Raw genomic sequence first — 12838 nt, 5'->3', positions numbered from 1 at the left:
GTCTTGTCTATTACCCATTTGACCAGTAGATGGCAATGTTTGACAGTCTATTACAATTTCCTCACACATCTGGCTATAATAACTCGTATACCCTACTTGAACTTATGTGAAACAAGATATGTGAAAAATTAAAAGAAAAAAAAAATCTGTGTTTTTTTTTGCTGTTTTTGGCAGATTGTGCAGAGCAGAATAATTTTACATGGGGATTTTTTCATCTGCACTGATTTAGTTTATTTAGTGTATCCCTATTGTGCACGCATGAGAATTATTTCCAAGAATGGCATGGCATAATAATAATAATAAAACATACTTTGCATGGAAACGCTAAAGCAGAGTTTTAGAAAATTTGCTAAATGTATTCATGGGAAAACATTGGCAGGATTTTCTGTAATGTATAACTTGTAATTAGAAGAAACTTGTATTACCAGAAACAGCTCTCAATGCAGATTGAATGGAGTGTTAAATTGTCCAATGTATTCCCTAGTTACTAAGCGATAGGGGTCTCCGTATGTGAATACATGTTAATCACTGTATAATGAGGTTATGGAGCTGCCGAATTTACATTTACTTCATCATCTAATATTAATAGATATTTAACTGCTACAGATCTTAGGATCAGGCGATGACTAAATATAAAAATGTTTAATTGTCTTTGGAAAATCTTGAGAAGAATAAGCATGTCTTCTTAAATAGGACCTTTCATGTCCTTGGGAACATGCGATTTTATATACTGCTAGAAGCTGACAGTAACGTGCCCCGGGGGAAGATCTATTGGTGTCGTTACCAATAGCTCTTCACTGTCGGAAGGGCGTTCTTGGAAGTCTAACTGGGAACTCCCCTCCTGACAGTCTGTCCGTAGCGCTATACTGTCAGAGGGGGCGTGCCCCTAACCCCATCAATGTCCCTTATGACAGCAACCATTGCTACTGAGTTCCATTGTGACTCAACAGAATAATGCTGCCCTTCAATGTATAACACACAGTAATGATGCCTCCTTAGCTCCAACTACACATTATAATGTCCCTAAGTGGTCCAATATAGTGTTATGCCCCCCTCTCATACCCCACATAATATATTTGGGGAGTGTGGTGGAAGGGTATTGAGGCAGGCATTCTGTATACCAGTCTTAATGAAGTCCGCCGACTGGCACTTGCCCTGCCTTAATTATCAAGAGGTATGGCATTCTGCTCCACTATTGTATACAACCCTTTTTGCCTCTATCTGCAGATAGTGTTGAAATGGGAACCAGTACAGGACAGTACCTGAAATCCAGAACTAGATCCAGAATAGCTGAGCCCCCCCCCCTCCAACTACCATAAGATGCACCATTTGCCATATACGGTTAACACAGCCCTGACTGTGGTTACTATTATTGGGGCTCTGTGGCTGAAGGATAAGCACATTTTTGGCACTAACATTTTAATTTTTTTCTTCTCTCACCACTTTGGAAAAGAATTATGCAAATCAATGTTTGTTCATAAAAGCTTTCCATTGTTAGTGCAGAGAAACCAGGCATTCAAGGAAACAACACATTTATGAAGAGGTGGGTGTCTTCTAGTAAATTTAGTGCGGTTTAATCCAAGATACTTAGGTTAGTTTTAAGATTGGTTTATGGAACACTAGTTTTTGTAAATCGCCCCCTCAACATGTGAAACAATAGCGACATATTTTAATAAATTGTCAAATACAGTACGAAATCTTTTATTTCAGGACTGAGTCAAAGAAACAATTGCCTTAGGCCCATGACTCCCAACGGGGGGAAATACTGCTGCCTGTCATATAATATACTTACTATTGTGATTGGCATACTTATGGATCATTGCTAATGTTATAGCTATGTGTTATTGCTGCAGTAAAAGAACGGGGAATGGTGAAAGGTCCTGTGGCTAGTAGTTTAATTGGGGTACTGTGACTCTACCTTGAAGGGATTCTATCATTAGTATCCCTTTTTCAGGTTTTCTAGTTTTTCCCAGTATGCAAATGAGTCTCCAGACAGTACAGGAGGCATCCCCCCTTTGCTCAAACAGCACAAGGGACATTGGCTGTGCTGCCTGAAGACTCTCCAGCGACACCTCCATCTTCTACAGCCGCTTCCACCATGTCCTTCGTGTAGTCTTCTTCTGGAGAGCCTACATTCGGAATCTAAATTCTAAATGCGCAGTCAGCTCTGCCATCGGGTTTCGGGCAAAGCTGACTGCGCATGTGCAAAATTTAGATTCCGAATTCAGGCTCGCCGGAAGAAAACTACACGTAGGATGCGGTGGAGAGGCGCGGCTGTAGAAGATGGAGGCGTCACTGGAGTCTTCAAGCAGCACAAGGGATGTTTGAGCACAGCGGACGCCTCCTGTGCTGTCTGGAGACTCATTTGCATACAAGGAAAAACCAGTATATCAACGTAAAGGCAGCACGGGGCAGAAATCTAAAAGTAGGGACGAATAGCCTTTCTTAAGGCTATTCCAATGTGATATTACCTGAAAAAGGGATTCTAATGATAGAACATTCTGAGCGCCCAAAGCATGTTAAATGAACTGGTGGAAGAAGTGATAGAACTGGTGGAAGAACAAATATGCTTTTATGTTTTTAGTGAAGTCTTGAACTGTGTATCAGAGCCATCATTGATAACACTTGCACTAGACAGGGCCCTAAACTGGCCCTAAAACTATACCTCTCTTTCTAAGGTAACTATTTCTCATCTTTACTATATTTGGCTATATATTCATTTTTACAGATTTGTGTTGTCATGGTAGATATATCAAATAATACAGCCATCAATATATTCCACAGGCACATTTTCATAAAAGATCGACCTATATAAGACTATATTTAAAGCAAACCACAACTTTTAACTGGAATATAACTTGGTTAGACGTATTGGAACATGGTTTTATTTTGCAAGCTGATATATAATGATGTACTAATGCCAATGCAGACACATGGCCTTACATAAAAGCTCTTAAATTTATGACTAAGCCTCTACCTCTTTATTAATGTTTGATTTGGTTGGCTCTGGTACAGAAATAAAAAGCACAAACCAGATCAAAGTTACCTTAACACAATGAATTGATTTAAAAGTATTTACAAGCTTTTCATTCTGCCATTTTTCCATACATATGGTCCACTAAGAACCAAGATGTGGAGAAAAGCTAAGCTTAGCAGTTTTTTTTTAATAGTACCTAGGAGGCTGGCTTGAGTTTATTAGTCAAGGTACAAGCAAACTAAGCTCTTTTTGCATGACCTTATTTTATGGAATAAGGCTGTGTTGGATATCTGATAGATATTGAGTGGACTTTAACATATAGAAGACTAATAGTGAGGGGTATGTAGTCCTTAATAGCATATAGCCTTTGATTTGTAAAGATGAAGAAAGAACTAAAACTTCACTATGGGAGGTGATGCAAAGTATTTTATGTAATATTTCATATAATGAAAAGCCAAAACAGATCTAAAGGGGTTATTCCATTAAGGAATTCATTGTTTATCCACAGAATAGGTGATGGATGTACAGTATGATCACTACGGCTTCTACTGCTGGGTCCCTACTGGTCACTGTCAAGGTTTAAGGGACTGATGGAAATAGTCATGTACAGTGCTTGACTATCTCTGTCAGTGTCCTAGAGATTGAATGGGGTGGCAGTGCACATGCATGACCAACAAATCTGCAATCTGGAGCTGCCTGTTCTATTTGTTAGTTGGTGTTCCAGCTGTGGCGCCCTAACTGATCACACATTTATCATCGCCTATCATGTGGGTATATTATACATGCTTTACATGGGATAACTGTTTTAAAGGGACTTTATTATGTATTTCATTTCCATATCACTAAATATATTTGATTGTAGAAGAGAAATAAAGGGGCAGATTTATTATCATGGTCTGGAAGCAAAGCTGTCTAAGGGGGCGTTCACACTACCGTCGGTGTCCGACATGTAGTGTCCGCTCCTAGTGTCCGCTCAAAATCTGTCACGGACACTAGGAGCCGACACTAGATGTGTCCGTGACACCTGTCATTCAAATGAATGGGCATCGGTGCGTTCTTTTGCACTCCGTGCCCGTCCTTCCCTGTCCGCAATAGAAGATGTCCGACTTCTCAAGCGGACAGAGGAACCCTGCATGCAGGGCTTTTCTGTCCGCTTGAGAAGTCGGACATCTTCTCTTGCGGACAGGGAAGGACGGGCACGGAGTGCAAAAGAACGCACCCGATGCCCATTCATTTGAATGACAGGTGTCACGGACACATCTAGTGTCCGCTCCTAGTGTCCGTGACAGATTTTGAGCGGACACTAGGAGCGGACACTACATGTCGGACACCGACGGTAGTGTGAACGCTCCCTTACACTAGGTTCACACTCGTGTTTCAGTGTCAGTAAGACACTCCGTCCCCCATGTCGCTTAAAGTAGGACGGAGAGAACAGTCCTGCAAGGAGGACTTTTCTCTGTGCTGTTTTCCATTTAGCTGCCTTATAGCAGCTAAAATAAATGGAATAAATCACAGTGAAAGCTTATAGATCCCTTTGTGTCAGTGTCTGTCCATGTTTGTTTTTTGGGTGCCAACAATTTTTTTTTCCGGTTCATGAGCTTAGCCACCTTCTCTGTCTATGTATCAGCTGAGATAGAGAAGGAGTTTGCTTTATGAACTGAGCCAGATAGCCAGCCTGCTTCATAATATGACCAAAAGAAGACAGTGAAGGTTCAGGACTAAAACAGAACCAACAGAGTAGTATTCACAATTAAAATAGTATATTATCAATTTTTATTACGGTAATTTATATCCACTTAATTAAAAAATACTCTTTTTAATTCACTGGTTCCCTTTAACATCTCTCTGCTTAGACTCGATGGGAGCGTTCTTGAGATTAGGAACCTTTTTGATAATGTCCATATCCCCTTATTGTTACAATGGTACAATCCCTTTTACAGAAATCCCGTAAAAGTAATGGTCATGTAGACATTACAGTTTTGTACAGCATAAAGAAATTTTGAATATGGAATTTATATTATTTTCTGATTGACTTGAAAACATGTAAATGAGTGTGTAATTTCGGTTAACCCTTTATGACACAATGCATAAGATTTAATTAATCAAAAACTTACCAAAAGAAAAACTGTCTTTGCTGCACAGCAACCAATCAATGCTCAGCTTTCTATTTTTAATTTGCTCAAGTAAGAGTAAAGTTGCACTGTGATTGGTTGTGATGGGCAGCATACTTTACAACAGACAGTATAATCTATTTATAATTAATTGCAAGCTATGGCATGTTAATAGCAGAGCACTATAGAAATGTGCAGGGGCGTAACTACCGGGGTAGCAGCGGAGGCAGCTGCCACAGGGCCCGGGATACTAGGGGGCCTGGTGACAGCTGCTACCGCTGGAGATTATTATTATTTTTTTTAAATAGGCCGTTACCTGCTGGTGTAACTCCAGCACGTAATGGGCCCTATTTACTGCAGCGCCGGGGGCTGCCTGAAGATGGAGAGGAGCTGCTTCCTCCACAGTCCATCTTTTAACAGTAGTAAAGTTAGCAATTGCTGGCTTTACTATTGTACCCAAGCAGGGGCCGCCTGCTGTCCGGGCCCCTGCTGCCTCCCGGCACTTGCATAGTGACAGCGGGCAGGAGAAACTTTTATCTCCTGCCCGCAGTCCCCAGGCCCTGTACCGACATCTATACTAGTAGATTGAAGGACCTGAGACATGACGTCATCATGATGTCATCAAAGGTCCTTTAATCTACTAATATAGACTCAGTGTCTTTTGTGGGCGGAGCTTCCCAGATTGTACAGGTCAGTGTACAAGGGGGGGGGGATGGGTTCTAGGCTGTGAGGAAGAGGAGTATGTACACAATGCATAAGATTTAACTAATCAAAAACTTACCAAAAGAAAAACTGTCTTTGCTTCACAGCAACCAATCAATACTCAGCTTTCTATAGGCTGTGTGTGAGAAAGTCTGCACCCCCATTCCTTCCTTTCTCACATACAGCCTACACACCTATGTACCCCTCCTACTCACATTCTGCACCCCCCATTCCTTCCTTTCTCACATACAGCCTACACACCTATGTACCCTTCCTATTCATAGTCTGCACCCCCATTCTGCCCTATGTGAGCAAGAGAAGGGAATGGGTGGTGCAGGCTGTGTGTGAGCAAGAGGGGTACATGGGCATGCAGGCTGTGTGTTAGCAAAGAGGGTGACCTGGGGGCGCAGGCTGTGGGTGAGAAAGAAGGAGGAATTGGGGTGCAGGCTGTGGGTGAGCAAGAGTGTGGTGGAATGGGGTTTCCCCCTTCAGATCACCCTCTTGCTCGCACACAGCTTGCACCCTCATTTCCCCTCTTGCTTATACACACCCTGCACCCCACGTCACCCTCTTATTAACAAACAGCCTGCATGCTTTTGGAGGGGGCCCCATGTCGAAAGTTCGCCACGGTTTGGTTGAAAGCACAGTTTGGTTGAAATAGGGGAGTCTATGCTTAACATTTGAAGTATGTAGAGTGAGGATATGTTCGGTCTGGTAGTAAATCCACTTTTCCAGGAGGTATGGCAGATTGGTTATTTTTTTTGTGTGTAGATTCTTAATGGAACCCACTGTCTGATTTACTGGGTTTACCAAATATACATGGCTCAGCATGTCACATTATAATTGCCATTCTAGAAAATTAAACCTTGATGACAAAGACCCATGTGTTTAGAAATTATTGCCATGCTCCAGATCTGTTGATGCGTATACCATACATACCTTAAGGCAAGTTGAACATAAATTTATATTAAAAGTGATAAATATCCAGAATAGTAATTTGGTATGTCAGCCTATGCAGTGTTCCAATGTGTGTTTTTTTCTACTGTAAAGATTGATGAATAAATCTACAAAACCACAGAACCTATATGCAAGAACAAAGAAACCTTGTACTTTCCACTTCTAACACCCACGGAAAAAACCATGGACCTTGGGGTGTGTTAGATCACTCCTATTGTGTGCTCATATTTCATATGCAGGGACCACTAGGAATGGAAGGGAGAGACAGCTTTTGGAAAAAGGACATTACTTTTTGATTTACTTGAAACACAAACATTGTTCAAGGACATAAATTATGGAAAATGGAAGTGGTTTCTTAGCTAATCTGTAAGGCATTCACTTTCAGTAAACAATGCCAAATTTTCAAGTCCAAAGTCAATGCTCCAATTTACAGCTAACAAATGTCTACAGCCTGACTTATCTCAAGTTTTCCATTGTCAGGCTGAAATGAAACAGACCATGTTTCAGCCAGTGCCAGGAGGCAGCAAAGTAAGTCCAGTCCTGAAGGAGTCTGAACGAAGACTGTTAAGTGTTAGGGAGTTCATAATTTACAGATTATCTGCTAGATGACACTGAGACATGCAGTCCGAGACACTGACTCACTTTAGTAAACCTTGCAAATGAAAACCTTAAAGGGAAGTAACTTTTCCAGATAAGGCAGATGGTATTCCAGCATAAACTGGTTCCATCATGTGCAGAATCAAGTAATTCCCTTTCCATTGCTGTCCCTGTGTAATCTTTCTGCTGCAGAAAATGAAAGTTATAAATGTTTGAATGTATAAAAAGTCATAAGTAGTCACATTGGGCGGGGCCAACAACAGCCTAATCCCACCTCCTCAGCATGACACGCTCTGGTGACATCATAGAGACGGAGATTTCAATCATGCCCAGGAGGTGAGATTAGCAAGTGAACAATGTGACTAGACTGAAGTCGCCCCCTCCCCCATTGTGGCTACTTAGGGTAATTTCCATATGACTTTTTATGCCTTCAAACATTTAGAACTTCATTTTGCTGCAACAGAAAGATTATTGAAGGGCACCAATGGAAAGGGAATTACTTGAACCTGCACATGATGGGGCCAGTTTATGATGGAAAAACCACCTGACAGGTCCCATTTAAAATGACACGGTTACATCATATATCTGCCAGTTGTTGTATGTATCAGTACCTGCAGCAGTTAATACATATGGTGCAATTCACACCACACAATTCATGTTGACAACTCTTTACTATAATCTGTTCTATTAACAGCTAAAAGTATTGCATTGCAGAATGGTATATTTCAAGCAGTACTTTTCTCTCTGCATGTTCCATACGGATGCCGTGCGGACAATACGTGGACCCCATTATAGTCTATGGGGTCTGTGTGCTTTCTTATCTCACAACTTTTTAATGTGTTTGGTATTCCATGCAGACTCCCCAAATGGAATACCAAACGCTTATCTGAACCAGGCCTCAAGCTATTCCTCTGTACTCATACTCCTAGAAATGTATGAGTCAATTGACAATTAGGTGTTGCTGTTCATCTTGACACAGGGTTGTGTCCCTGCACAGTTTGTGACTGTCAGCACAGATTGGACAATGTCCTACATCCACCCAGTTGTCAATTTAGTCATAAAAATGTATAAAAAAAATGATAATTGGGCATCACTAGTTGGGGCTTGTCTCTACACATTCTTAATATTCTCCAATTGGTTTTGGCAATGAAAATATCCTCCAGAATTCGGTCTTTTTTTTAGGGGAATGCAAAAATTTACTAAAACTGATCAGTCACCTTTAAAGCATGGTGAGTATATAGTAGATTGCTTTTTCTTGGGCAAGCATCTACTTCCTGTGTACCTTGGAAACATGCAGAACCATTCACTTCAGTGGGGTTTCTGGGTCTTCTAGTCCACAAACCCCATAGAACTGACCACAATGCTGGTCATGGAAGACATACAAGACTTCTAAGCTCCCATTCTTCTAGTCACTGGGGGTCTCAGCAGTCAGAACCCCAGCGAATAGACACATATTCCCTATCAAGGATAGTGTCTTTAATGATAAAACCCCCTTCAAGTGCTTGAGTGTAAGACAATTCCCATCAATTTATGCTTCATCCTTCTATAAAATAAATCATACTAGGATGTATATATTTTCACAGTGGCTTGCTACTTTTGTTTAATTTCTAACCATGAATGATATTGAGTGTTGTACCTTTACTTACTGTTTCATTAAATTCTCAAGCAGGTATTAAATATATTCTCTTTATATAACTTTACTATGGAAAACTTTACATGGAAACACTACTGCAATTTGTGTTTTCTACAATTCAATTACATGACCACATATTGTATATTATTAATTATGATTGGTTTATTATTAATATTAGAGGAATAATAATAAAATTATATCATATTATTTATTTAGAATTGAGATTTCAAATAATGAAAAAAGGCAAAAATATGTTGAAAGCTTACATATCATTAGTCTATTGTGGGATTTTGTATAAAATTGCCTAATAGATGCAGTATGTGTTCATATTAGTTAAAATATATTAGAGGAATTGAATTAAAATATGTAGAATAAAGAAAAACAAAGACAAAAGAGAAAAGAAAAAAAAATGAATGAAGCACACTAGGTGTGGCTGTTTTGTGTAACACTAGATCACCACTAGATGGCAGCAACACAACATCTGTGACAGCTGTGCTGTGCTTTGCACGTAAAGCGATTTGTGTCCTTTCCAAAAATGTCAGCAGATTCTGATCCATATAAGCTGGAATATGAATTATCAAACAGGCTATGTCAATGATTTGTCTTGTAACACATGGGCAATAAAATAATTCCTGCAAAACATGTGTTTTACATCATCTTCTTTTGCAGTCAGAGGTCCATATTGCCAAGCCCAAAGGAAAAAAAAGTAATGTCATTACTCAGTTGTTTTCTATAGTAACATGTCATATATTAATACTGATGAGATCATCACAATGTACATTGCCAGTTTCTGCAGAGTACAGACAGGCAAAATGTTTTTTTCTCAGTCTGTTCCAGCTGTTACAACATGGGGTGAATAGTCATAGCCTGGAGCTACACATGACTGGATGGAAACTGTTAGACTTAGACATGACACACTGTAACTTTGCATCCTGCTATAATGAAAAGAGTCATATGCACTGATAGCTGCTATCTAGATATAGGTATAGGGGAGTTTGCTAATATCTAAGGAACAGATACAGACTCCATGGTCCATCCTTATGGTCTTAAGGTGTGTCGAGCTAAAAGCAATGTGCTAGAAGTAAATGGAGCAAATGTAAATAGTCAGGGTGTAACAGCAGCGCTGCAAATAACAGCTGCAATATATCCTGTTTTTGTAGGGGGCAGAATAATTCGGAGACTGAACCAGCTACATATTATATAGAATCCTTTAACAATTTATGACTTCCCTTCCTTGAAATTAACAACTTCCTTAATGTTCTGGTCACAATAAGCTTTCATGTGAAAGTAAACTACACATACAATGCATAATTCATAGACTTTAATCTATTAAATTAGTTTTTTAATAAACTTTGATAAGTTTATGACATGTTTAATAAACATTGATAAAGTTTGATATGAGTTTTACAGACTTTAATAAACTTTTTGCACACAATAAATGCATATCATATCATAAGCATGGAGCAAAACCTATTGTGTTCTTCTTGCTATACACCATAAAGACATATAATGCTGTAGTCATTGCCATGATACATTGCAACAGTAAACAACATAATGCAACTTTATCATGAAAGACATAACTATTGCAATTGATAGATGCAAAACATCCTACAAATGGGATAATCTTGTTTATCCTGGAATATACTACATATTTATGTTCACAGTAATACAATATGCAAGTTAAAACCATGCAGGAAATGTTGATGAAGTGGATTTGCTGATAACACAATGACATACATTACAAATAACTTTGTTAAAAGTGTGGAAGCCATTTATAAATATTTAGGAATACCTCCCATAACTTAATAGGGGGCTGAATCGCTGAATATAGGATTTATAGGTGTATATCAACATATAGATGTTTGATTGCACATCTGTACATTATTGAACTTTGCTTCCGCCTATTAGCAGCGCCTCATTCAGTGCAATGTTAACACAGCTGCTTTACCAGATCAGGTTACATTTGCAGCGAGGGACATATTACCTGCACTACAAGGCTTACATACTGTACATCTGCAGAGCTTCTTCTGCAACCTGTTACTATTCTAAGTGTATGTGCTGCTTTCCTATATAAGCAATACATATTATTTTCATGATATACATGTAGGGGCAGTGTAAGCCTCCTCATAAGTGCATTTCATTTGAAGCAGTGGAATAAAACTTTCTTTCCTTTGATACATTGTATTTCATGTCTTAGCATTTGTGACCAGTTAATATAAAGTTGTGACAATTACTCACCTTGATCAATTACTTGCTGCTGCTGCTGTGCCAGAATTAGGGAGGGGTAACTCACTGCAATGATGCAGAGCAGGGTGGATATTTGCACAAAGCTCATCATGTCTAAATGTTAGACATGAGACTCTAAGTGCAGACTAGGGGGAAAAAGTAAAAAAAAATCTTCTTAAATTAGCACCATCAATTGTTCCCCTACCCCTTCAGCGATGGGCCCTTACACAGAACTTAGCCACAGAGATTCCCTTGCACTGTTCTTAAATAGGGAAATCTTTGGCTTGCATTAAATTCCAGCCCCTTTTTGAAACTTGAGAGGTGTTGCCATCACGAAACCCCTTCAATGCTGAACAATCCCATATAGGGTTTGCATTGCAATGTATTGCTAAGTGAATATGCAGAGTTAACATGAGGGACCTGTGTTTGACCTTACAGAACAGGAAGAGAAGTTAAAGGACACATCTGGAGAAATGTACTCTGTGCAAAGGAGTATTACTCCAAATTTTCACTATCTTCTAAATATAGAGGGAGCAGATGTTATCAAATCTATTACCTCACATTAAGCTCTTCAGTTACTGATTTAATAGTTAGATGCTAATGAAGGTAACTAACAGTTTAGCATGTAATATCTAACCCATAAGTGATGTACAATGGATAAGGATGTATTACAAGCAACAATTCATGTTAAAAGTACAGTAAATGTTAACATGTGTGTTCATTGAACAGTCAGTCACTATTATCCCTTCATAGCATTTTTAGCAAATTTATGGTTATTTCGTCATCATGAATTCATTATCTAAGAGTCTTGCAGAGATTTGCCTCATAGTGCACTGGTTATATGCCATTATTAGTGTTAAAAGGGAAGCCGTCAGGAGATTTATGCTGCACTAACCATGGGGAGCATGAATTACTAGCTGGCTCCCACATTTCAAAGAACTCTTGGGGAGTTTTATAAAGCTGTCTAAAAGAAAAATTGTGTTCAAGAAAATTAAAGGGAGTTTGTCATGTCCAACAAGCATCTCAAACCAATAATTGTGCAGTGCTGGGAACAAGTGGCGTAACTAAAGTCTTATGGGCCCGAGTGCAAACGTTTGTCCAGGGCACCCTACCACCTTCCTAGAGTGAATTCTTGATAGTGGTGGTTATGGGCGCTGAAACAATCTCTCAGATACTTGAAAGGGGTACAGCTTTAGTACCCACAACTGCATTTATCAAGAATAGGGAGAGTGAGCAGAACAGCACCTGGCATGTAAACAATACAAGGACAGTATTACATGCTCCGCAGTGGACCCCACACATTATCATGCACTCCACAGTGACCCTCAAACAGTATTGTGTGCTTCACAGTGGCCCAAAACAGTATTATGTACTCAACTGTAGCACCCCAACAATATTACATGGCCCACAGTGGCCCCCACACAGTATTATGTGCTCACAGTGGCACCCACACAGTATTATATGCTCCCCAGTGGCCCCCACACAGTAGTATATGTTCCACTGTGGCCCCCACACAGTACTATATGTACAACAGTGGCCTTCACACAGTATTATGTGCACACCAGTGGCCCCTACACAGAACTATATGCTCACAATGGCCTCACACAGCATTATATGATCATAGTGGCCCCCACA

At 39.7% G+C, this 12838-nt stretch overlaps 1 protein-coding gene across 1 annotated transcript in view; it reads right to left on the bottom strand.

Annotated features, from left to right (window-relative positions):
* Nucleotides 1-11455, bottom strand: part of COL3A1 (collagen type III alpha 1 chain) — a 59981-nt gene extending 48526 nt beyond the window's left edge. The window contains exon 1 of the mRNA XM_075284850.1: nucleotides 11216-11455. Within this exon, the coding sequence (XP_075140951.1) occupies nucleotides 11216-11315 (100 nt within the window). The 5' untranslated portion in view covers nucleotides 11316-11455. The remainder of the gene's footprint in view (nucleotides 1-11215) is intronic.
* Nucleotides 11456-12838: the final 1383 nt, after the last annotated feature.

This window comes from Leptodactylus fuscus, chromosome 8, assembly GCF_031893055.1.
Source record: "Leptodactylus fuscus isolate aLepFus1 chromosome 8, aLepFus1.hap2, whole genome shotgun sequence".
Classification (NCBI taxonomy): Eukaryota; Metazoa; Chordata; class Amphibia; order Anura; family Leptodactylidae; genus Leptodactylus; species Leptodactylus fuscus.
This window is presented reverse-complemented; position numbering and strand designations above follow the sequence as displayed.